Genomic DNA, 24,737 nt, shown 5'->3' with positions numbered 1-24,737 from the left:
TACTCAGATTTTCTGCTCCACCTTAAATGTTCCAACGGACACATTCTGGCGCCTGCGCACCATAAAGGTAGCTGCTGTCTTTGTTAAAATTAAGTGGAGTCGAGGAGTCAAAATTACAATTTACTTTCTCATAATTATGATTTAGGCCCAATCCCATTTCATCCCTTGCCCCTACCACTTAGCCCTTACCCCTCCGTTTTGCATGTGCACACCTAGGGGTAGGGTGTCCTCCTGATTTTTGTTGAGATAGAGGGGTAGGGTGGAGTGTTGGGGTTACACAGCCCTCCAAACAGAGGTTTTTTAGAGGCACACTCCAAACATAGTGTTATGAGAAAAAAAAGGAAAACTGGCAAGATGGCTGAGCAAGAGACCAACGAAACCCACAAACCTGAGAATTTTCTCTGTTGAAAAATTACGATAACCATTATTTTATCTTAGTTTGATGTGGCTTCAATGTATTATGCTCCTTTTCTTCATAAAAACCATAGAACATTGCAAGTAGTTTGCTGATGTCTCGGTAGCTAGCTAGCTAAATTTGCCATTCCACCTTAAATGCAGCAGTTCTGATGCCTGAATGTAAGTGCTGCACCATTTAAGGTGGAACGGGAAAATTTGAAGCTGGCGAATATCCGTCTCCAGCTGTAGAATTACAGGTGGGCGATAATAACTAATAATAAATAACTGCCCCCCTTTGAAGGCATATTTTTCCCAGTGAGGTTGCAGAACTTTACCCTCCTCTGCTGTCACTGCAGACTGGAAGGGTCGCCTACAGAGCAGCACTAGTAGCCTGTTAATGAAGTAATGTTCTTAACTCAGTTCCAAAAGTTCAAAACTTAAAAACAAGGGGTCTCCTTAGTATCCTGATAATGACTCAGTATCTCATAATAATAACTTATACAATCTTATAATTACAACTTATTTTCCCATAATTATGACTTAATTATCTTGTGATTAAGTATCACATAATAATGACTTAGCATCCCATAATTTTTCTCATTATTATGAGATTGTAAGTCATTATTATGAGATCTTAAATTATATTTATGAGAATCCTTTTCATTGTGACACTGAGCCATTATTGTCACATACTAAATCGTAATTAAGAGACATATTCTCATCATTATTAGATATCAAGTCATATATATAAGTTATTCATTCATAATTATGAGATATTAAGTCATAATTATGAGAACCGTTCCACTATATGGCCTTTTTTTAAGTGGCATTTCAGCTTTAACTTTGCTGCTAGTGCTGTTTTTTATATGATGTACTTTTGTGCATGTTATAGACAACAGTAAGCAAGTCTAATAAAGACTACTCAACAAATCAGTGCAGTTTGAGGTGAATGTATAAAGATTTAGGCAGTCGCTTAGCATGATTTCTGTGAATAAGCTTCTATTATTTGATAGCTACATCAGCCTTGTAGCTCCAGTGCAAAACTAAAAAAGCAAATTTCAGACACCAAACATGTCCTGGCTGACTGACTACGTTGAGAGAAAAGGGGAAAAACTGTGTATATTTAAATTTTGGCCGAAACATCACTTTAATTCTGTCCTTTTCAATAAAGACTAAGAAGGAATTCTGCCACAGAACAAATCAACACAGTGTAGCTTCCAGGCTTAGGGAAAGTGTCTACGTCGAGCTACGACAGAAATGTCTTCAAACAACCCATATATACTGAGACTGGTGGCCCATTTAAGTCTATAGAAAGTGCAGTTTAGTAAGTAAGTCCCATATTCATTCAGCTCTAAAGCTCACGGCCCAGACGGGCGATTTCATCCAGGAGGAAGTCCACGTCTTCTTTCTGCGTGGCTGGGTTGGAGAACACACAGCGGAAGAAATTCACTTTGTCTCCGAGAGGCTGGTAGCCAATCATAGTCACTCCTTCCTCCATCATTTTCGCCTTGATTTTTGGAGCCACCTTAGAGAGAGGGTGATGTGTTTTAGTAATCAAAGAACAGCTGTTGGTGCCCAGTTATGCTCCAGAGGAGATTAGTTCCAGCCTCAATCTAACATACTGGCTTTAAGGAACCCCTGATTAGCTATGCAAAGAGTATGAGCAGCAAATGTAGTGTGATATATTCAAAAAATAAACCAACATATAAAAAAATATATGTAGTGTAGTATATAAGCTAGCATGTATTGGATATATTGGCTGATACATTGACTATATTGTATACAGTAATGCATATAGTATGTAGGCCAATGTCATATTTAGTTAATGTACATTGCAGTATTAGTTCATAATTGGTTAAAAGGGACAAAATGAAAAGTTTAACCATTCCAGCATCTGTCGTAAAAATTCTTACTTACGTCCATCAGGGGTGCCACAATGGTCTCTGAAGTGAGGTTTTCCAGGTTAAAGACAAGGAAAACCTCCTTCTGATGCTGTATCTTGAATGTGGGAGAAACGTTTGAAAACCTACACCTACTTTGTGGTGGATTTTTGGGTGTGGGCTGTTTTGAATTTTAGCTGTTGAATGCAGGAGGAGATCAGATAGCTAACATCACTGCCAGGAAGCTAAATATATTATTTTAGTCATTCAGTTTTTGACCATCATTATGGAGAGCATGATTACTCAAATTGCAGAAACGACTCATAAAATGAGGAGGACAACAAGCTAAAAGCTAATATTAGCAAGGTAGCTACATGGTTTTCTAGATACCTTGTCTCAGTTGGGCTTCTTTTCTTTGGCTGAAAAACTTGTCTATTTGTATATTTTGTGCTGAATAAAGGTAAAAGTGCTTTTTTCTTACAACTGTGTCTGAGGTAAGAGTTACACCAGTGCTAGCTTGGTCGTATTTATTAGCCTATAGGTCAGTCAGGAGTTGTTGATGCCACAGGGATTCCCAATGCATGTATGACGTATTTGTGCAATGCATGCTGGGTATTGTACTGAGAGAACATTCATGAACAACAATATAAAATCATGAATGTTGTTATACTGATGAAGCTGAAGGAAAAATCAAATCAAATCAAATTCAACTTTTAAGACAGAATGCTCTCAATTTTTTCCAATTTTTTCAGTATTTTTGAGTCACCAATGTCTAACAATACTAATTTAGTTGTGCAAGTCACTGTGTCTTAATATCATTGTTTATATCTTGTTTATATCTGTGTAATTTCATGACTAAAATGCAGACATTAGCATTAGCACTAAAAATAAAAGCTTTATCAAACACAAGATCATGGTTGAAACCAAATTCTGCAGGGTGCTAGATGTTTGGACACTGGGTAAGGCTTATATTTCATTATTTTGCAGCTGTTAGCCAGCAAACAGGTTGTGGTTGTTTTTGTTTTGGACATTTCTGATAGTAGGTCAAGTGGCCCTCACCATGTGAAGCTCTCTGTCTCTCTCTGGACCTGGAGGCATGTTCCTCACACGGGTTGGAAGGTACCAGAAGCAGACGTTAGTGTGTTCTGGCTGAAGTGACATTAGATATGAAGTTAGTATGGAAATGGCAGCACAAGTAGAGTAAACAAATGGTCTGAAGACATTGACCCCACTATAGTAAATTATATCTATAATGAATATAATAAATAATCACTCTTGTAATGAAATCTCATACAGTACCGTACCCTTTATATTGTTCCCAGTCAAAATGGCCTTTGAGTGCAAGTTATTGATTTTTAAGAAGATATTTCTGAGGAGCCTGGGTTCGATTCCCGGCCGGGTGACCAGGGTCATTTCTGTGTGGAGTTTGCATGTTCTCCCCGTGTCTGTGTGGGTTTCCTCCGGGTACTCCGGTTTCCTCCCACAGTCCAAAAACATGCAGTCAGGCTGATTGGACATGCTGAATTGCCCCTAGGTGTGATGTGTGTGTGTGTGTGACTGTGTATGTCTGTCTGCCCTGCGATGGACTTGCGACCTGTCCAGGGTGTATCCTGCCTTCCGCCCAATGACAGCTGGGATAGGCTCCAGCACCCCACCGCGACCCAGAAGGATGAGCGGTTTAGATGATGTATGTATGTATGTATATTTCTGAGGAGATTAGATATAATCAACTTGTGCAAGAAGGAGGAAGTTAAAGGACAATTAGTGAAAAAACAAGACTTTCAAAAACCGTAATTCAAAAGAATTCTCCTAACAAAAGTGACTAGAGAACCCAAAATTCTAGAAACACTAGAAAAACTTTCAAAGTGAAGCCAAGAATATGGGTCTAAAAGAACACATAGCTGTTAAGAAGCTGTTACTGAGAAAGGAAAATAGATAAAAGCGACTTAAATAAAGAAGCTGCTGGTGTTCTCAGTACAATGGACTGTCCACTTCAGAGTCCAGTCCTCAACATCACTGAATGTATTAACTTGGATTGCGAGAAGCAGAAAATGAAACCAACTTCTAAGACTGAACTTTGAAGGTGTGGAAAAATATCCCTGCAGATTTCTTTGAAAAACTAAAAGCAAGAATAGAAGCTGTTAAAAGGTAAAAGGTGGACACACTAAATGCTGAAACCATGAATATTGTATATTGTTGAGGCTTCTGTGTAAATTTCTGTTAAGTATATGTTTCTGCTTTTTTCCTGAAACTGCAGAATAAATAACTTGTACTTAATGGCTGTTTTGACTGGAAATTAAATAAATGAAGGATGGTCTACGGCTTTTGCTCATTATTGTATCTCTAACAAGATCACATTATTGGAAAAGTAAAAAAATACAACAACAACAAAAGTGTTCAGAACTTGTATTGGTCCAATCATCATGAAATGTTTACACTGGTATTTTTTTAAGGAGTTTGGAGGTTTTGATAGAACAGCAACAATATGAGTTTGTGTGGTACCTGTGCAAGATCTGGTTGCTTACTTTGCTTTGAAAGACCAACTGGAAGTCCTTTCTGCTCTTTAGCTTGTAGTAAAGGTACTCTGCGTTTTCCAGGCAGTGGTTGACCTGTGATTCGAAACCTTCTGAGCCCTGGAAAGCATTCGTTTAAAAGTGAGTCAGAAACAACTATAAGGACACCTCTCTATAGCAATTGTTAGCTATCCCTCATTGGACCTTGGAGAGAAACACTTACCAAGGCTTGTTATTCAGTAAATACTTCATTGTGGTATGTGCTAAAGTTTGGAGACCCTGCTAAGTTAGTACTTAATAGCACCTCTTTTGCAGATGTCACGTCTTCTAGTCTTGCTTTAGGAATTTTCCCCCAGTATTCCTTTCAGAACACTTGCAGTGCTGCAATAGTCTTGTGCTGTCTTGCATGCTTATCATGCTTATTATTCACAGATTTTCAATAATGTACATATCAGGGGACTGTGAGGGCCATTCCAAAAGCTTTAGCTTGCATTTCTTGAGGTAGTTCATTGTAGATTTTGAGGTGAGTTTTGGATAAATGCCAGTTTCTTTAGCTTTAGTTTCTTGACTGAATGTGTCACATTTGCACTGCCATACTGTACAGTGGGCAAGGTGTTCTTTTCATCACATGCTGCTCCTTTTTTCTGCAAACCTACCCTTTGTAAATGTGGCCAAAGAGTTCCATTTCTTACTTCATTACTCCACAGCACTTGTTTCCAAAATGCCTCTGGCTTGTCTAGATGTTGTTTTGTATACTTCAGATGTTGACGTTTGTGATGAGTTCACAGGTGGGGTTTTCAGTGAATGACCCTTCCATGTAGATCATGTGCAGGCGACACACAACAGCAGAATGGTGCACCACCACTCCTGTGTCAGCTAAGCCTTTCTGCAGTCTTTTGCTGTTATATGGGGGTTTTGCTTTGCCTTTCTAGCTGGCATATGTGCAGTTCAATGTGAGAGGTTTTGTGATCTTCCAGATCTTGCCTTGACTTCCACAATCCCTTTAACAATATGTTTTAATGATATTTATGACAGCTTCCTCTTGCTTTCTATGCGTCATTGATCTTTATTTTCAGATCCTCAGCCAGCTGCCTAGAGGAGCCCATGATTGTGGAATATTAGCACAAGTCTTGAAGAGTCAGAGAAATGTTTGCGCTCTGGAATTGCCATCAGCTGGTAATTCCTAATTACAATTCCTGACCTGCCTAAACAGTCCAAAAGAGTCAATTAAGGCCTAAGTAAATAGTTTGTAACAATTGGAAGGGTGTCCAAACTTTTTTACATGACACAGTTACTATTTTTGTCCTCATTTTTAAGTCAATCATTTATAAATAACTGTACAGGACACATAATCTGACTAACACTTTGCATGCAATTGTAGGTGGAACTGGTAACGTGGTGAGCAGATGTTTCTAATGAAGTGCATTTGAGTTATTGCATGTTTGGTCTGTTTTAGGCAGTCGCTGTATTATCGCATGCACTGTAATTCTGCCACTTTAAATGCAAAGCAGTTCTGTGCTTCTATATGTAAATCACATTAATATAACCCTACTGGGGTCCTATGTAAAACATAGCTATCAGCGCTGAGTAATCAAACTATACTCTTTCACAGAAAACTGCTCGAGGACAATAAACTCTGCGTGAGAAGTGTAAATTAGCATTGAAAACATCAGTGTACTGTCGGCTGCGCCTTCCAGTCTCATTATGTTTTTCTTTCTTCCTCCTCTTAAAGACTCAAAATCGAACCAAACTGGTTGTTTGACAGAATGGCAAAATATGTTGATATTAAAAAAAAATAAAAAAAACATTCAGTGAAGAATGAATCAAAACACATATCCATATGTCCACATATAAGTCCATATGTGCTGACTCTTCTCTAAGCTGATGGTGGTGCACATGACTGTTTCTTGTCCTTTCTAGGTTAAACATGGGCATCTGAACCTTGTAAAAGACATTCCATGTGTTTTATATGAGGCCTGTAACAAAACATTAACATGTGCTCTTCCTTATATGTTGCAGTTTACAGTCATAGTAAAGAGCTATGACATAGAGCTGTCACTGTTTGTCACCCATTGGAAATCAAAACATGAATGGTATGTTGGCAGTTAATCCATATAAGGCCTTCTGTTCTGCTCCTGAAGTCCTAACCAATGGATACCTACCTAGATACTACAGGGAAGATATCTGATTGGTTCATTTCAAAACATAGCAATGAAGTCAGAGAAGTACCACAATAACATTTTTCCCCCCAGAAATCGTTAGGCTTTCTCTGCGGGCCTTGAAGGCTCTGATGTTTGGCCTCTGAAGTACGCCTAGACTTGCCATTGTGCTTCAACAATTTGAGACTATATACAGAATTTAAAAACTTATACCAGACTTTAAAGTGGGACAAGAACTATGTCAACTATTGACATCAATATCTTGATATCATCAACCCTCGCAAAATGAAATAGGCTGCAATACATTCTCTTTTGATTTTCAAGCCTTTTTTCAAAAGCTCAAAAGTTTGCAATCAGTGTTTTTTCAATGATATCAAGTTGTTTGCAGATGCATGTACAAAATGATTCTTTCAGAAATTTCACGGCTTTAAAAAAATATGTAGGAAGCTGTAAACAAAGAAAGACATTTTAGATGCATCCAGAATGATGAACAGAACTGTACATGATTCTAAAATGAAAAAAAAGCTCTATAGCATCACCAATGAAGTTATAATAAAGTTATGATCCAAATATTCAACATATATCAAAATCATCTTAGGGTTGATATCTTGACAAAAAAGTTATATATAGATAATTACAGTGTGTATCATTTAATCTTCTTGCTCTGAAAATACTTGAAATATTGTAGAAATCACCTAAAAATAGCTGTTGGTGTGTAGCTTATAACATTTACTTCAACATTGTATATACTGTACATTGTATAAGTCATTACTGTATAAGATAATAACAAGAATTATTAATGTGACTAGATATTCCACATTTTTGACAACCAGACAACCCTGACTATGAGAGTAAGGACTTTAATGCTAATTTCTACTAACACCCCTATGAGAGTTCAAATAGTATGTTAGTGCTAAGCTAATGGTGGTGCACATTTTATTTTTTCCAATATGTTAAAAAAAGTCCTGATTGGACCATCTTCCACAGAGTGCTTCAAGAATTTAACCCATTTTGTTTCCAACCAAAACTTAACAATGAAAGGAGAGGATTACTAGAATAAACAACAGCAAACTACCTTAGCTTTCCACATGAGCCACAGCTTGAAGATGTCCACATGCCTCCCACACTGGATGCTCTTGTCTCCAGTGTCATAGGACACATCATAGTGTTTATCAGGCTGGAAAAGATACTCGGCACACAGTTGGTTGCACTCCTGAAGCAGACCCTGACAGCAACACAAACAACAGCTTTATCTGCAGCTTTACCCACAGCTGGATCCATATATGTTGTTTTCTTTGCACGCACTTTGAGTTATTGTGATTTCACTGACCTTCTTTCGCACTAGAATAGCTGAACACTGCAAAGGGACGCCCATCATCTTGTGGGGATTCCAGGTGATGGATGAGGCCCTGTAGTGGAATGGAAATTAATGGAATTCCTCACTCCAAAAGCACTAACTTTGCATAAAAATGAATAAAATCTTGTAGATACCAATTACCATGACCACGTTTAGAGTAGCCTTAGGGAAAAAGACTCCCAGGGTAAGACGTCCCACGCTTTCCTCTTTTTTTTCCTACTGATCAATTGATAGCACCAAATTTAATGACTATGGCCTAATTATGAAATCTCGTCTGAATGATGGCATTCCTGGCATTCCTGTCTGACATTGGATAATAGTGATTTACGGATTTATGTTATCACCAAAGTCATATCAAAGTTATCATTATGAGGTGTGTAGAATGAGCAGTACCTTTGGTTTTTTGGGAAAAAGTTTTTGTTCTTTTGAAATGAAAATGGAAATTAGGACATCTAAGACAAAAACTCCACCAGTCAAAGGGCAAAAGGTCTCCTCTAGCATATTACTTCTAAAATACTACTCACTGCCTGGCTGGCTACATGCCAGATATAACGACTGTTAGCAAGAATTGGGTAACATCTTTCCTGGAGTTGACAGATTTACATCCACATCTGATTTGTTTTTTTTAATGTGCACTAATTATTTGTACTTATTAGTTAAATGTTAAATGTTACTGCTTTGTTTCATACTACTACGATTACTACTACTTTTATTAGTGCTATTACTATTATTTCTACAACGTTTACTATTACTACTACTATTACTACTATTATTACCACTGTTAATACTACTTCTAATGTTATTATGACTTTTACTACTATTATTACTAGTACTATTACCACTATTATAACTTTTGCTACTACTATTACTATTACTACTAGTATTAGTACAACTACTATTACTGCTACTATTATTATTACAACTACTACTATTACTATTACTCTTAACATTATTACCATTACGAATATAACTATTAATATCACTACTATCATTATTACTATTCCTACTACTGTTACTATTACTCTTACTCTTAACATTATCGCTAATATTAGTACTTTTGCTACCACCAGTATTATTAGTACTATTCTTACTGCTATTACAATTACTCTTATTATCACTAATATGAATATTACTATAAATATTACTACTATTATTTTCACTAGTACTACTACTATTACTACTGTTACTACTACTACTGTTATTATTACTACTACTATTACTACCGTAACTACTACCATGACTACTACTTCTATGACTATTTCTATTACTGCGACTAATACTACTAGTACTATTACTACTACTTCTATTACTATTTCTATTGCTACTATTACTACTTCTACTACCAATAACAGCAATAATAAAGTTAATATGAATTTACATATTGTAGTATTACAGTAATGTGAATTTACATATTAATTACATTCACAAATAAGCAATTGTGATTAGATTTACTATAATCACAAAAGCTATTTCATTAATAAACGCATTTGAAATTTCAAGTGTTTCTATTTTACTGTTATTAGTGTTTTGCTTACTGAAAAAAAGTGGAATCACTAAGATGTTAACTGATAAAGGCCTCAATGTCATTTTCTATAATATTTTCATTTTGTTATGTTGATTAATAACAGTTTCTTTCTCATTATTAAGCTTTATTGATTACTGCCAATGTTAGCACAGGTTCTCTCTTAAAGGAATAACCTGGCCAGCATAAACAGCATAAAGCATAAACAGCATAAAGCATTGTCTTTCTGGCTATTCGAATACTGCTTCTTTAAAAATGTGGAGGTTTGAGTAGCAAAAATGTTTTAAAAAGCCTATCTCTAGTTAGTGGTGCCACTGAGTTCACTTACCTATCAATGCCCTGCAGTTTCAGCCGGTGCCTCTTAGACAAGAGCAGGCCGCCTCCCCAAGCTGCCTGTAAGAAGATGAAAGCCAGCCTGAAATCTACACTTCATAGTCTTCACATTTGTTATGCATACAGTCTGGCACAGTGTGTATGGATGGAGAGTAATATAGAATGAGTAAATACATCCACATGCATCCACAGGCCAAATCTCTCACAGATGTCTGCTATGTCATTCAGAGGGTCAAAGGCTCCGTACACAGTAGTCCCTGCAGTGGTGTTTACATAGAATGGAACCAGACCCTGTGGACACAAAACAAGGTTATGTTCTCTATTGTGGTTACTACACACTGTCAGAAAAGGTTCTGTGCAGGTACATTTTTCATCCATCAAGGTACAAACAATGTAAATGTACCCTGTAAGGTACAATAATTGTTTTAAGGTCCAATTGTGTACCTTGAAAAAGTTGAAACAATAAAAAAACCTGGAGACAATTTACACCAATCAGGCATAACATTATGACCACCTCCTTGTTTCTACACTCATTGTCCATTAATCAGCTCCACTTACTGTATAGGAGCACTTTATAGTTCTACAGTTACAGACTGTAGTCCATCTGTTTCTCTGCATACTTTGTTAGCCCCCTTTTACCCTGTTCTTCAGTGGTCAGGACCCCCATGGACCCTCACAGAGCAGGTACTATTTGGGTGGTGGATCATTCTCAGCACTGCAGTAACACTGATGTGGTGGTGGTGTGTTAGTGTGTGGTGTGCTGGTATGAGTGGATCAGACACAGCAGTGCTGCTGGAGTTTTTAAACACTGTGTCCACTCACTGTCCACTCTATTAGACACTCCTACCTTGTCAGTCCACCTTGTAGATGTAAAGTCAGAGATGATAGCTGCTGCTGCACAGTTTGTGCCGGTCATCCTCTAGTCCTTCACCAGTGGTCACAGGAAGCTGCCCACAGGACGCTGTTGGCTGGATATTTTTGGTTGGTGGACGATTATCAGTCCAGCAGTGACACTGAGGTGTTTAAAAACTCCAGCAGCACTGCTGTGTCTGATCCACTCAGACCAGCGCAACACACACTAACACACTACCGCAACGTCAGTGTTACTACAGTGCTGAGAATGATCCACCACCCAAATAGTACCTGCTCTGTGAGGGTCCATGGGGGTCCTGACCACTGAAGAACAGGGTAAAAGGGGGCTAACAAAGTATGCAGAGGAACAGATGGACTACAGTCTGTAACTGTAGAACTACAAAGTGCACCTATATAGTAAGTGGAGCTGATAAAATGGACAATGAGCGTAGAAACAAGGAGGTGGTCATAATGTTATGCCTGGTCAGTGTATATATGTATATATATATATACACACTGATCAGGCATAATGTATATATGTAAAATATTAATCATTAGAGACTGGGGGAGTCAAAAGAAAGGAATACAGAAAAAGAAAGAAAAAAAAGAACAAAAAAGATATTAAAACTCAATAACTACCTTATAGTTAGAGATCAAAGCAATACTTCGCTCAAAATACAAATGGCTAACAATAGAATAAAAGGATGAGTCCATTAGCATAACATTAACTGGCACTTCAGATCAGAGGATCATTCTTGTCCTCCCTGTACATTCTGATGTTTTGCCTGCTCCAACAGGCCTCATTCAACTCATCAGCTCATCAGTAAGCACTTCCTGAGTTGAAGTGGTTGCGTTAGCGCAGTATGGAGAACCACTGATCTGAAGTGCCATTTAGCATGATGCTAATGCTTCAGTTTAACTACAAAGTAAGCCATGTTAGCGTCTGGGGCAAAGTAAAGTCAACCTGACGTTTTTTCCACTGCACATTCAAAAACAAGAACAAACCCAAACAGAAATGGTTCCTGTTCTTGTTCTTTTTCAATCATCATAATCACAATTAATAATGTAATTATTATTTTGATCATTTTATGGCACTCTAAAGCATCTTATTTGGCTCATTAGTCACCTCGCATATAACAATATACCACACTATTCTGGGCACACCCACTCACAAAATGTCTACTTTTATACAGAATCAAGAAAAGTTTCATTTTCCCTCTTGAGCTATTTCCTACTAGCTATCTTGCTTATTAATTTGCTATAAAAACAGCATAGACTAGCATCGCTGGTCACAAGCAAAACCAGCATATTGCTGCTGCCGGAAGAAAACCTCGTATCTCCAAAATGGGCCGTTTCTTTTGGTCCGTTCTTCATGAAATTTAAACACAATATAAAGAGCAACAAGCATTTTCAAATTATGTCAAAAATTGAAAAACAACAAAAATGGAGATTTTCTTCTGACAGCAGCAATATGTTGTATTTTGGATGCTGGTGTGCTGGTCAACTAGCATGATCATGCTGGGTGACTAGCTAAACCAGCACCACACCAGCTTATGAATTCCATGCCGGCCTGTGCTGTTTTTTTCAGCAGGGTAGTTAGGATAACACTAGATGTGCTGATATGAAATAACATGTTTGCCACTTAAACTGATGCAAATGTCAACAACTACAGATAATCATGTGTAGAATCAAACAAATATTATATTAACAGAGTTAAATAACTAGTTTGCCTATCTAATAGCATGCTTTTTATGAAGTAATCACTTCGAAAATAACAATTGACACATCAACATATCATTCTACTTGATATTCTAGTGCCTAATGGATATTTGACCCACCTTGGACTCTGCTGTTCTGATACTGGATTCTAGTTCTCTTGGAATCATTTTGCCCCTTACAAAATAAAAAAAGCAACCCATTAGGATTAACACAATGCAGACAACCTCAAAGCTCAGTATGTTACAAACACTGTCCTAATTTTTACCTCTCATCACACTTCACCAAAATAACATTTTCAGAGCCAATCCCGAGGACGGCCGCAGACTTCTTGATAGAATAATGACTCTGGAAATAGGGCAGACATCAAAAATGTTATTCATCTGGGAAATATTAATAATGCCACTTAGAGACCCCCACCTTTCACATCAGAGGGAGCACATTAATGTTGTATAATATTGGAATAAAAGGCACAGATACACAATATGCCTCATTTGGACATCAGCAGGGTAAAGATAATTGCATGGCAGCGATAGCGAGGGAGTGAGCTCACATGTGCAGAGGTGAAGAGGGCGAGAGGCGGCACGGCATGCATCCCTGCAGTTTTCACCCTTGGGAAGAAATGATATCTGGCCAGCAACACACTGTAAAGATTAGACATTGTGCCTCCTGACGAAATAAAATGGGTAAAATAGAAAAGGGGTGAAATAGAAACTTTCCCACAGTGTAGCAAAGTATATCGCTGCTGTTGGAAAAAAAACCTTGTATCTCCAAAATGGAAACTTTACGGGAGAAGGAAAAATCCCATTGTTTTGAAGTAAACCTGTCCCAAAGTCTGAAAATCAGTTTGGAACATTAATAATTGTCACTACTGAAACACATGTTCTGCATTTAAGTGAATGTTTTGTGTTTTAATGTAAACTATTCTGTTTTATGTGTGTATAACTGTGCAAAGCTGTCTTTGCTAGTCATGTACTCACTAACATTTCTGAGTTCAAAATGAACCAAAATTCTGTCTATCAACAGTCATAACCGAAACATTCGGAAAAGTTTCAGCAGTGACAAAATGGAATGTTTAATGATTTGTTTTAATAAAGTAAACATAACTAAGGTATAGGCTCGATCAAACAAAAGAATTTTAGTCTGAAGTTCAAGTCAGTAAAAAGTCTGAATTGGATTTTGAACTACATCTTTTAACCAGTTCGGTAGAGTGATTTTTATACTCACTTAAGTTATCGAAAAAGGTGTTCTGCAACATTAACTTTTTTTATTTAAATATATTGTAATACTACAAGTCTTGGATACCCTGAATGTGAACACCAATTGTAGCCTGACCAATGAGCTTGTCAGATGCTAGATATAGAAAACAGCAGCTGCTCTGTAAAATATTAAAATGTCTGTTGTAAGCTTCAAATAAAACATGGACTGTCTTTAACAAGCTTCAAATGTCTGTGTTGAATTTAGAACAGCCAAAAAATGTTAATGTGAATTGCTGTTAGCTTAGTGCTAACATATTACTAAAATCCCATAGGGATGATAGCTGAAATTGGTACAGGGTTTCCCTCAAATGATCTCAAATTTTAATTAAATGTATAAAAACTAACTAAGTTTTCAGGTTGAAGAATGGCGTTCACTAGAAATGAAAAGGCATTTTGTGTGCTAGAATATGCTCGAACACAGTCAAACGAGAGTGTGCAGCGTGCATTTTCGAGAAAATTCAATAAAAATGCACCAACTGGAAAGCAGATTTGGACATGGCACAAAAAATTCAAAGAGGAAGGCTGTCTGTGGAGGGCTAAGGGATCTGGACCACCACCAGTATCGGAAGATATGACATTTGTGAAGCTGTGAAATCGGTTATAAAATCTACATCCCTCTGAATTTCTTGTTCGAATTTTGAACCAATTGTTCCAATTATGGCCCAAATTAAAGGTGTAGCTCTAATATTCATGGTTCACCACTAATCTATAAAAACAAAAGATGAACAAAAGCACAGCACATAGCTAAAACAGTGGTAGCAGTCATCTTAAAGTCAGGTTTGTCTTGTTTTGATCATTTTTATAGATCAGTATGTCATTCAGTATCAGAAACCCAATAAGCAAAGGTTTAGGCATGCAGTTAGGTTTGTCTGGTGGTTATAGTATATTACTACATTAGCCTCACAGCCCAGGCACAAAACTAAAGACTTTCACAGTGAGGAGAAAAATGTGTGAATTTGATTTTTATCATAACCATCGCTTGAATCTTTGAGTATATTACCTGGGCAGAAGATGCCATCTCCCTCCTTTTCAGACCAGCCAATAATGGAGTGCATTTTCTTGAGGATGACGTCTTCCATGAGGATGAATACTGGTGCAATCTCATAGGTGAACCTGCCAGCACATACATTTATTTGTTAAAAAAAAGCATGTTTATGTACACATTTAAAAGATTATGGTTCTTCAATGGATCTTTAGTAAAGAAAATGGTCTATATAGCACCAAAAAGTGTTTTTTTCCCCTATTATTACGATGTCATGCTTGTTACAATAGAAGAACCCTTTTTGGTTCTATATAAAACCCCTTTCAAAAGGGTTCTGTTTAGAACCATCTACAGCACATTCTCAGTCAATCTGTAGAACCCTTTTACAATGCAAAAAACCCTTTAACCATGCAAAGTTTCTTTTGAGTGGTCGTGGTTCTATATAGAACCATTGGTAGCACTTTCTATGAATGTCACCTTTGTAAGCATCTATAAACACATTCATAACGTGTTATAATGCATTCATAAGACATTATAAACATAGCTATAAATATATTATTATTATACATTATAGCCATGTTTATTATGCATTATGAATTGTTAACATAATACATTATAAGTACTGATCATAACAAATTGTAAGAGCTCATAAGTCGTATTTGTCCGCTCTAAGTAAAGTGAAGCGTACTGTACTAAAGCCTCCTCCAGTGTTAAGACTGAGGCTTCAAGTTGAAGTATTTACTGAAGGATTTACTGAAACACTAAAACATTCACAATAAAGCTCATTACAGGCTTCAAATGTCAGAGTTTAAACTAGTGCTGCCATCAGTGTTTTACCCAATGTGGGAAAGGTAATGTACACCACCGTTAGCTTGGTATTTGTCTTTACTTTGCAGTCTCCAAGCTGGGACTGACTTCTTTGGCACTTACAGTATAACATATTATTAAAACTATTTATAATGCATTATATTAACAATTCATAATGTATAATAAACATGGCTATAAAGTGTAATTCAGTGTAATTCTTTTTTATAAATATTTATAACCACATTTATAATGCCTTATGAATACATTATAACATGTTATAAATGTGTTTATAGATGCTTACAAATGCGACATTCATAGAAAGTGTTAACGAACCATTTTCTATACTAAAGAGCCCTTGAAGAACCATCATTTTTAAGTGTGTAGTCTACAGATATATGCTGAATGTAGTTAGCATTTGCCTAATATTCATTGATGATTGCTACCTTTAACTACCTTTAGCTCATTTTACGTCAGTTTTGATTTGATCTAAACTATTTCAAGCACCAGACAGAAAGACAAGACATAGACCACCTGCTCAAATGGTGTAAAACAAGCCTTGTGTTGAAACATGTACTGACATGTTTGTGTTCGCAGTTGATGTGACCCATTCCCCTGCTAGTCCAATGACGTCCAGTCCAGTTGACAGCTGGTTAAAGAAGCGTGGGTGACCTGGTGGTTAAGAACAATAAGGTCAAGACAGGCCTCTAAGTTTCAGTCTAACAAAGGAAACTTTAAAGAGTACAAGTGGTACATTTTCCTTGTACTTTGTTTTATTTTTTTTCTCTGTAATTCATTTTTACATTTCCAACCTTTCTTTATCCCCAAGAATTAAGCAGGCATTTTTGTTACTGTGCCTTGAAGACTGACATATGTAAATCACTTCTATTCTGATTGGCTGGTTTGTATTGTGCCTCACTCAGAAAGCAAGGTGGGCTGAAACATTGAACAAGCTGTGCTGCTCCTTTCAGATGTGTAGAAGGCTGAAGTGATGCATCCTGACAGCTAAGAACAGCACAACGTTTGACCGCTTTTTTGTCCACATCTTTCACTGCAATAACTCTGCTGCAAACTGTCTGCAGTAACATCACTCTGCATCACTTCAATGTCAATAGGTGGGCCTAAACTGCAATAGACTGAATGAGCATCACGTGACATCACAACCATGATTAATTCAAAACAAGACGATTTTGCATCTTTTCTATATTTTCCATATTTGGACTGTATGGACTAGTAAGTGAATGGTGTGTTTGTTTACACAATACATCCACCTTTTTAAAATAAAATAAACAAGCAAAACTGGATTTCTGTGATATGAGCCTTTGAAGCAGTCGTGTAATTAAAGGGAAATTTCTGCATAAGTAAATTATTAAGACGTAAGCAAAGTAATTTGGAGTGGTTTAATGTGAAATGCTTCATTCTAGAGAAACTTGTTCACAGTGGTGGTGATAGGAACCAGACGTCCAAAGCCATCTCACAGAATGTTAGTACAAGAAGTGGTTAGATATATATTGCTCAGTGTCAGACACATTGTTTTAAGAGGAAAGGTTTCGGCCTAAAACATACTTTAAAAACAAAATGTGGGGTGGAGAGATACAAACAGGGTGTTACAAGGCAAAATAGTCCCTAAAGGAAATTTATTTTTTCTTTACTTATTTTTATTTACTATAATTTTACCATTATTAACATTACAATATAGAACTCAGAAGACATGTGCAGTTTCTCTGGTCATTTGGGATTGTAAATAAAATGGATATGTTTGTGCTGTGAACATCACAACCTCTGGTTCCTGTCATCACCACTGTAATGTAATCACAGTTGATTAGTCTCTCTAGAATGAAGAGTTTGTTTACATCTGCAGAGATTGTGGTCAGTGATATTCCCCTTTTAACTATTATTATTATTATTATTATTATTATGCTGCATGTTAATGCTAACCAGTCTTGACTCCATATTTCAGGGTGTCCCGACAGTCTACTAGCAGCTGCTCCAGGTTGTCGGGCTGGTCCGGGAGCTCCAGGCTGAAGCCCTCTAGACCTTCCTTCAGCTGGTGGGGATGGTGGAAGTCCAGCACTTTGGAGCTGCGGTTCGAGGACTTGCTGATGTACGCCAGCAGAATGTTGAGCAGCTCCTGCAGGAAATGCTTGGTCACCTCCTCCCCGTTCTCTGCAGGAAGAAGATCTAGACAAAGAAAAGCACAGATTACATTTGATTCTCAGTGTTTATAATGAATCTATTTCCATTTAGAATATTCCAAGTGTTTGCTGTGTCTGTTTGCAGACTGATGAAGACTTAAAGCCAATGTTTGTGCCATGTACTCCCCCCCTGTGGTTTTCATAATAAAGGAAGAAGATCAGGAGCCATATTACAGAAATGTAATCTGTTTAGTCACCATGACAACTTCAGTTAGGATTGAATTTAGGTCAGTAGCTATTACAGAACGGCATTTCTGAAGTAATTGTGTTCTAATGCTGCGTTCGACTAGATCATTATGGCTGCCAAATCATTATGGCTCCTCGCACAGTCAATAGTAATAAAGCACCACTTCTTTCATTATCATATTATAATGATCGTTAAATGTCATTTTTTTCCCCATAAGAATGAATAGTGGGCATCCCACATATATCACAATGATTCAAGTACACTAGCAGCACCTTATTAATCATATGGGATGCTATGGCAACCACATAACAAGCACCTAACTACACCATAGCATCCACCTAGCAACATGCAAGCAACCACCTATCAACACCCTAGCAACTAGGGGTGGGTAAAAATTGATTCTTAGATGCATCGCGATGCAGATGTGGATGATTCTGAATCGATTCACAAATGTCAAAAATTGATTTTCTAAATTTAAATTTTTAACTTAATGTTGACAAAATGCAAAAGGCGGAACTTGCAAGTGTGGAAGTGCAGCGCCCGGACACTTTGTGACGTGCACATAACACAACTGGATGAGTGAGAAATCCGACCGGCACCCTCTGCATTAAAAGCTAGATTAGGTCAGGAGTCGACAACCCAAATGTTAAGAAGAGCCATTTTGCCCTTTCAACAAAAATCAAACAACCTTGGGAGCCATAATATTTAATGTCCAGTATGTCTCAGTGTCCTAGTATAGGCTAAAAAATATAAACGAAAATGCAGGCTCAGCTACTTTGCTCTGCTTTAAGCTTTAGTTACAGCCGCTTTCCTCCCATCTCCACCAGAAAACTTTTCCTCAAAAGTAGAAGAGTTTCTTGTAAAATGTCTCTAAACGCTCGACTGTTTTACGAGGCTGAAGTCACTTCTCATTCGCCAGCTTCTTGTTCGAATTTTCCTGTTCCACCTTAAATTCTGGCGCCAGAATGTAAATGCAGCACCATTTAAGGTGGAACGGGAAAATTTGAAAGAGAAGCTGACCTCATCTTCGCAACTTTTTACTGTTTGACAGTCTCTCGTGGGAGGTTTAACGTTCCAGGAAACCAACTGCGCTGCTTATAAATGTGAATAAGTTCATTCGTCTCCAAATGTTCGTCTTAAATCTCTCTCTTTGCCTTTTCGTTAGCTACTAGCTCGGCAAGACTGCGTTGCTATGTGACCCGAAGTCTGCATGCCAGTTCTCAGAACCAGGGCTTTCACGCTATGTTGCACACTTTGGAGCTGAGATACAGCGTCTAGTCCCGAAGATATTTTACTGACACAGCGACTCCCCCCTCCCCCACTCTCTACAACGAGACCAAAACAGAAGTTACAAAATCAAAAAAATACATAAAAGAAAATGGGTAGGATGGCTGTAACCTGTTCTGTGTGGACATCCATTGCCACTGGATCTTTTCTCACCGTAACGGCGCATTTTATAACAGATGAGTGGCAGCCAGTGTCTCATGTGCTCCAATCAAGAGCAGTGAATGAGAGCCTTCCAGTTCACTTACCTCATCACTTCCGTTTGTTTTATTAATAAAAGATATTGGAAGTAAATTCATTATGGATCATTACAAATACTTAGCTTTAAAAGTATCAAGTCCTCACACACTGAGAAAATTGAAATCCTGTATAGAAAAAAAGATACATCGATAATCGTTTTAGAATCGCATCTCTGAATTGTAATCGAATCGTGAGGTGCCTAAAGATTTCCACCACTACTAGCAACTACTTCGAACATTATAGTACACACTTGGCAACACCCTAGCAACCAGCTTGGATACTATAGCAACCACCTAGCATCATACTAGCAACCACCTAGCAACACCCTAGCAACTACTTGGAACATCATAGCTAACACCTGGCAACACCCTTGCAGTCAGCTGGGATACCATTGCAATGACCTGAAAGAACCTAGCAACCATTTAGCAACACCCTAGCAACACCCTAACAACCAGCTTGATTACCATGGCAACAACTTAGCAACACAGTACGATCCACCCGGAATACAATAGCAACTACTATGCAACAAACTAGCAACCATGTAAAATACCATTGTAACCACCTAGCAACACCCTAACAACCATCCTGGAAGCTGTGCAATCACTCTTCATTCTCTTTAATAAATGTACTTTTCTAGTGTTAAGTCATATTTGCTTTAGACCAGCCTACAGACATAGCAACTGGTTAAATGTATAACACTGACTGTATTTACATGCAAATATTTTTGCCAATCCAATTGAATACATTCCAATTACAGATTAAGACTGAGGTGTTTATATGAACTCAACTCAACAATCTGATGGAAAATCTCCACTAACATACATATTACAAGCAATCTGATCCAAATTTAGAGTACCACTTATTGTAGACGTTACCATGACAATGAGCATCACGTTGAGTCCAGTCAGAGTGAGTTGAGCAGCAGTGAGCAGTGCTTGTGTTTTTAATTGCTTTAAAATGATGTCAGACTCAGGAAAACATCCTTCACATGTCCTTATTAAAGAAGGCCGAGAGGAAGACGTCGCATTCTGAGACACATAAGATGGACGCCCGTCACACCGCCGTCTTTCAAAGCTCAAAGCATAAACTTTGACAGCAGTACATTCATTTAAGGTGGGGTGGGACAATTCAAACAAGACGCTGGTGAATGAGAAGCGACTTCAGCCTCGTAAAAAAAACGTTGACAGACATTTTACAAGAAAATCTACTTTCGTGGAAAAGTTTCCTGATTGAGATGCGAGAAAAGCAGCTACAGCTGATCTAAAGGTTAAAGCAGAGCAAAGTAATTCTGTGTTTTCATTTATATTATATTTTTAGCCTATACTGTCAGCACATACTGAGACATATTTACAGCCATGATGGTAGAACGAATGTAAAATGTTGTGCCTCCCAAGGTGGTTTCATTTTTGTTGAAAGGATAAAATGGCTCTTCTTAACATTTTGGTTGCTGACCCCTGAGCTAAGCCTACTAATAAGGGGTGATCAGCGCGTGGGACCAGCGTGGGACCAGCGTGTGACCGTTTGCTCAAACTGTCCGTGGCCCAGTCAGGATTACCACCAGCCCAGTTAACGACCGCGTTCTGTGGTTCAGATTTTGAGTGGATTGCCTGAATCCTGTAGCAAAATTGTAGCAAAAATTATCTCTATAGCTACACAAAAATTTTTACGGGGCTACAGCTGTTCACTACATTTCATAAATCTGTAGCAGCTGCAGCTATTAGCTACAAAAAACTGTAGTTAACTACAAAAAGTAGTGCGCTACTTAGCTACTCCCCCCATCCCTGACCTTAAATGAGGCAAATGAGGCCTGCAGCTCTTTAAGCGTTCATCTGGGTTCTTTTGTGACCTCCTGGATGAGTTGTCGATGAGCTCTTGGTTAAACATTGGAAGGCCACTCCTGAGAAAGTTCACCACTGTAAGCTGAAGTAATTTTCAGCACAATCTCAGCTAATACAATGTCATTCAATAAATATTTCTACACAACATACTCATGAATTTGCCCATAAAACCACAGTAGCACAAATAGAGCTTTTTTCAGTTGTTATTGAAAAAACAGTGAAACCATGTAATTGAAGGAAAATTTGGTGACACGTCCTATGGATACACAAGCATTTATGAGCCGTTATATAGCATACATAATACCCCAACCAATAAAAAGCGAACACATCCAATTTGCATGCATGAGACGCCAGCTGGAACACAGCCAAAACCGTGTGTCACGCATTTGCCAGTATCACAGCATGATATGGACTTCATTACCCAGAACTCTCAGGAGGATCACATGACTGGGCCACTTCCCTCTGACTTGGAGAATGCTACGGACTCCAATACCCACAATCCTCAGGGGGATCACATGACTTCTGAGCATATCTCACGCTCCTATCAGCGCTCTCGTTCTCCTGAGTATTAACTATGTGCAGCTGTGTTTTAGATCATATGATCAGGACAGCATAGTTTATAAGGCCGGGCTTTAGTGAAGTTCAGTGTGAGGTATTGCTTCTTTACGAACTTACTGAGCGTTATTTCTGATCTTTTGTCTGCTGTGTATTTGACCTTTTGTTTTGCTTTCTCGACTCTGCCTTTAGCCTTACCCCTTTTTTTGGATACTGTTGCCCGTTATTTTGCTGTGTTTTTGACCTTCTGGACTGTTTTTCGACCTGCCCTTTTGTCTTGCCCCTTGGTTTCGTTCATATATGATCATGGTTGTGTTTTGTATATGCTGTTTGGTTTTGACCCATGCTTGTTTTTTGACTCCGCTTTTGCTTAACTCCATTAAACTACCTTTCGCCCTTTTACACCGCGAGTGTCTGGATTCTGTTGCATTGGCACACCGTGAACAAATGATGGGGTCAGAGCAAAACAGTAAAAGCACCCAGATCTGCTTATCTCTGACGTGACATTCCATCTTAGCTAAGCTTTAATAGTGCTTTGCAGTAGTTTATGTCCTTGCACTTTTTTTGAAAGTGATATTTCAGTGAAGATTTTCCTCGTGCCTCAAACATAGTCAGTCAGTCAAAATAGAGTATGGTGCAAAGGTCAAGGACCACCTTTCATTTAGTTAATGTCTAATCAAAACAGCCATTAATTGCTAGTTATTCATTTTCCAGCATCAGGAAAAGACAGAAATTGTTTAATTGCTTTCAGTTAAAAAAAAAAAATCTGCAGGGATATTTTTCCACACCTCCAGGACAAGTTCAGTCTTAAAAGTTGGTTGCACTTCCCAATCCTAGAAATTCCAAACACATTCAGTGATGCTGAAATCTGGGCTATGGGGTGGTCAGTCCGTTGTTCTGAGAACACCAAGGAAACAACTCCAGATATTTATATATATATCTTGTATCTTTGTATCTTTTATATATACCCGTAACTCCATGATCTGATTAACTAGAACACTGTTGGGTCTCTGTGTGTGTATCTCAGTGGTACTTCTTCATGGTCTTAATGAGTTTTTGCTGTTGAATCTTGATTCTTGCTCATGTTTATAGAGACTTTTCTTTTCGAGTCTTGGTTCCACTGAGTATTTCATACTGATGTTCTTAGAGAGTTTTTCTTCTCAAGTCCAGTTTTCTTTCAGTGATTCTTTTTCATGCTCTTAAAGAGTTTACCTTCTGAGTTCTCTCAGTGTTTTTTTCTGGTTCTCTTAAGTTTTCCTTTTGAGTCGTGTTACTTCCTTATGTTCTTGGGAAGTTTCTCCTTTTGAATCTTGGTTCCTCCCTCATTGGTTCTTCTTAATGTTCTTAGGAAGTTTCTCCTTTTGAGTCTTGGTTCCTCCCTCTGTGGTTCTTCTTCATATTCTTAGGACGTTTCCCCTTTTGAGTTTTACATCCTTGGAATCAGCGCAACTTTAGCTAATAAAGTGGCAATCAGGAAAGTAACACTTCCCATGAATACTGTATTCACAATACATCATAAATGCATTTATGAGGCAATATATAGCTTACACAACACTCCAACAGGGATGGAAGTAACAAATTAAAATTACTCTCATTACTGTAACGAAGTTTATTTTTTGTGGATGTATACTTTTTTGAGTATTTTTTAAAAACTGTAGTTTTACTTTTACTTAAGTATTTTTATTGTGAGGTATTGTACTTCATTACAATTCGAAATGCCTCCATTCCAGAGTTAAAAAAAGATATACAGTTTTTTTTTTTGAGTTAAAAAAAGTCTCCATGAACTATGCACCAGGAAATGACATGATCTACGGCAAGACAGCAAGCTGGATGCTCATTCCATGTCAGGCGGGTAAAATGAAATGCTGCAGATGTGAACTGGAGTTTAAAAAATGGAGACACAAGAACTAAATACAGACCTAAATGAATCTGAATCACATCCAGCTGAGGCTGAAGTTGAAGAAAATCCTTGGCCACATTTAAGGGACAAATTCAACGTCAAGAGCAAGAAAGGTGACAGCGTCATTATGCAGTGTCAACTTTGTTTACCCAGAAATGTGGAGATTACCGCTTACAAGAACTCTGCACCCAACCTGTGCAAACATGTGCAGGTAAGTTAATTATCTGTAGCCACCGAATTTCAGATTTATCTGTAGTAATGAGCTTTGAGTAAGTAACTTTGCTGATGTTGGTTCACAGGGTATTGGTAGCAAAACTTGGTTAAAACTATAGAACTGGTGTTCTAGGAAAAGCTAGCTTTCAAAAGCTAACGTTTTGTGTTTTTAAGCTACACCCATGCCAGACACATTAGCTACGATTCTCGCTCGGTTAATGCTAACGTTTATTTGATCTCAGACCTGATAGAGGTTGTGCTGTGAAGGAGCACAAATGATGGGAATCAACATTTTTATTCGACCTAATCTTTCCTGTTATAGTGAACGCTGTCATGTTGCGTTTTTTACTTAAAGGGGCAAAAGTAATTTATTGTAATTCTTCTGTTATCGTTTCCGTCCTAAAGATAACATGGTACAAAAATTCATTAGCTTGGCTATCCATCAGCTGAGGTGGCATTATAATGTTGCTCAATATCTTTCAGGCAGAAATGTATGATAAGACAAAATGAAAGTTATATATGCACCCTTCGTGTACCATGTTTATAAATTAC

At 37.8% G+C, this 24,737-nt stretch overlaps 1 protein-coding gene across 1 annotated transcript in view; it reads right to left on the bottom strand.

The window, feature by feature from the left end:
• Window positions 1-330: 330 nt before the first annotated feature.
• Window positions 331-24,737, bottom strand: part of gad3 (glutamate decarboxylase 3) — a 33,595-nt gene continuing 9,188 nt past the window's right edge. Inside the window, exons 3-15 of the mRNA XM_036556379.1 lie at window positions 17,712-17,954; window positions 16,355-16,445; window positions 14,988-15,100; window positions 13,282-13,397; window positions 12,997-13,076; window positions 12,851-12,905; window positions 10,335-10,451; window positions 10,156-10,220; window positions 8,279-8,357; window positions 8,024-8,173; window positions 4,802-4,909; window positions 3,336-3,425; window positions 331-1,921 (exon numbers count right to left, since the gene is read on the bottom strand). Coding sequence (XP_036412272.1) covers window positions 1,748-1,921; window positions 3,336-3,425; window positions 4,802-4,909; window positions 8,024-8,173; window positions 8,279-8,357; window positions 10,156-10,220; window positions 10,335-10,451; window positions 12,851-12,905; window positions 12,997-13,076; window positions 13,282-13,397; window positions 14,988-15,100; window positions 16,355-16,445; window positions 17,712-17,954 — 1,481 coding nt within the window. The 3' untranslated portion in view covers window positions 331-1,747. The remainder of the gene's footprint in view (window positions 1,922-3,335; window positions 3,426-4,801; window positions 4,910-8,023; window positions 8,174-8,278; window positions 8,358-10,155; window positions 10,221-10,334; window positions 10,452-12,850; window positions 12,906-12,996; window positions 13,077-13,281; window positions 13,398-14,987; window positions 15,101-16,354; window positions 16,446-17,711; window positions 17,955-24,737) is intronic.

This window comes from Colossoma macropomum, unplaced genomic scaffold, assembly GCF_904425465.1.
Source record: "Colossoma macropomum unplaced genomic scaffold, Colossoma_macropomum, whole genome shotgun sequence".
In the NCBI taxonomy this organism is placed as follows: Eukaryota; Metazoa; Chordata; class Actinopteri; order Characiformes; family Serrasalmidae; genus Colossoma; species Colossoma macropomum.
This window is presented reverse-complemented; position numbering and strand designations above follow the sequence as displayed.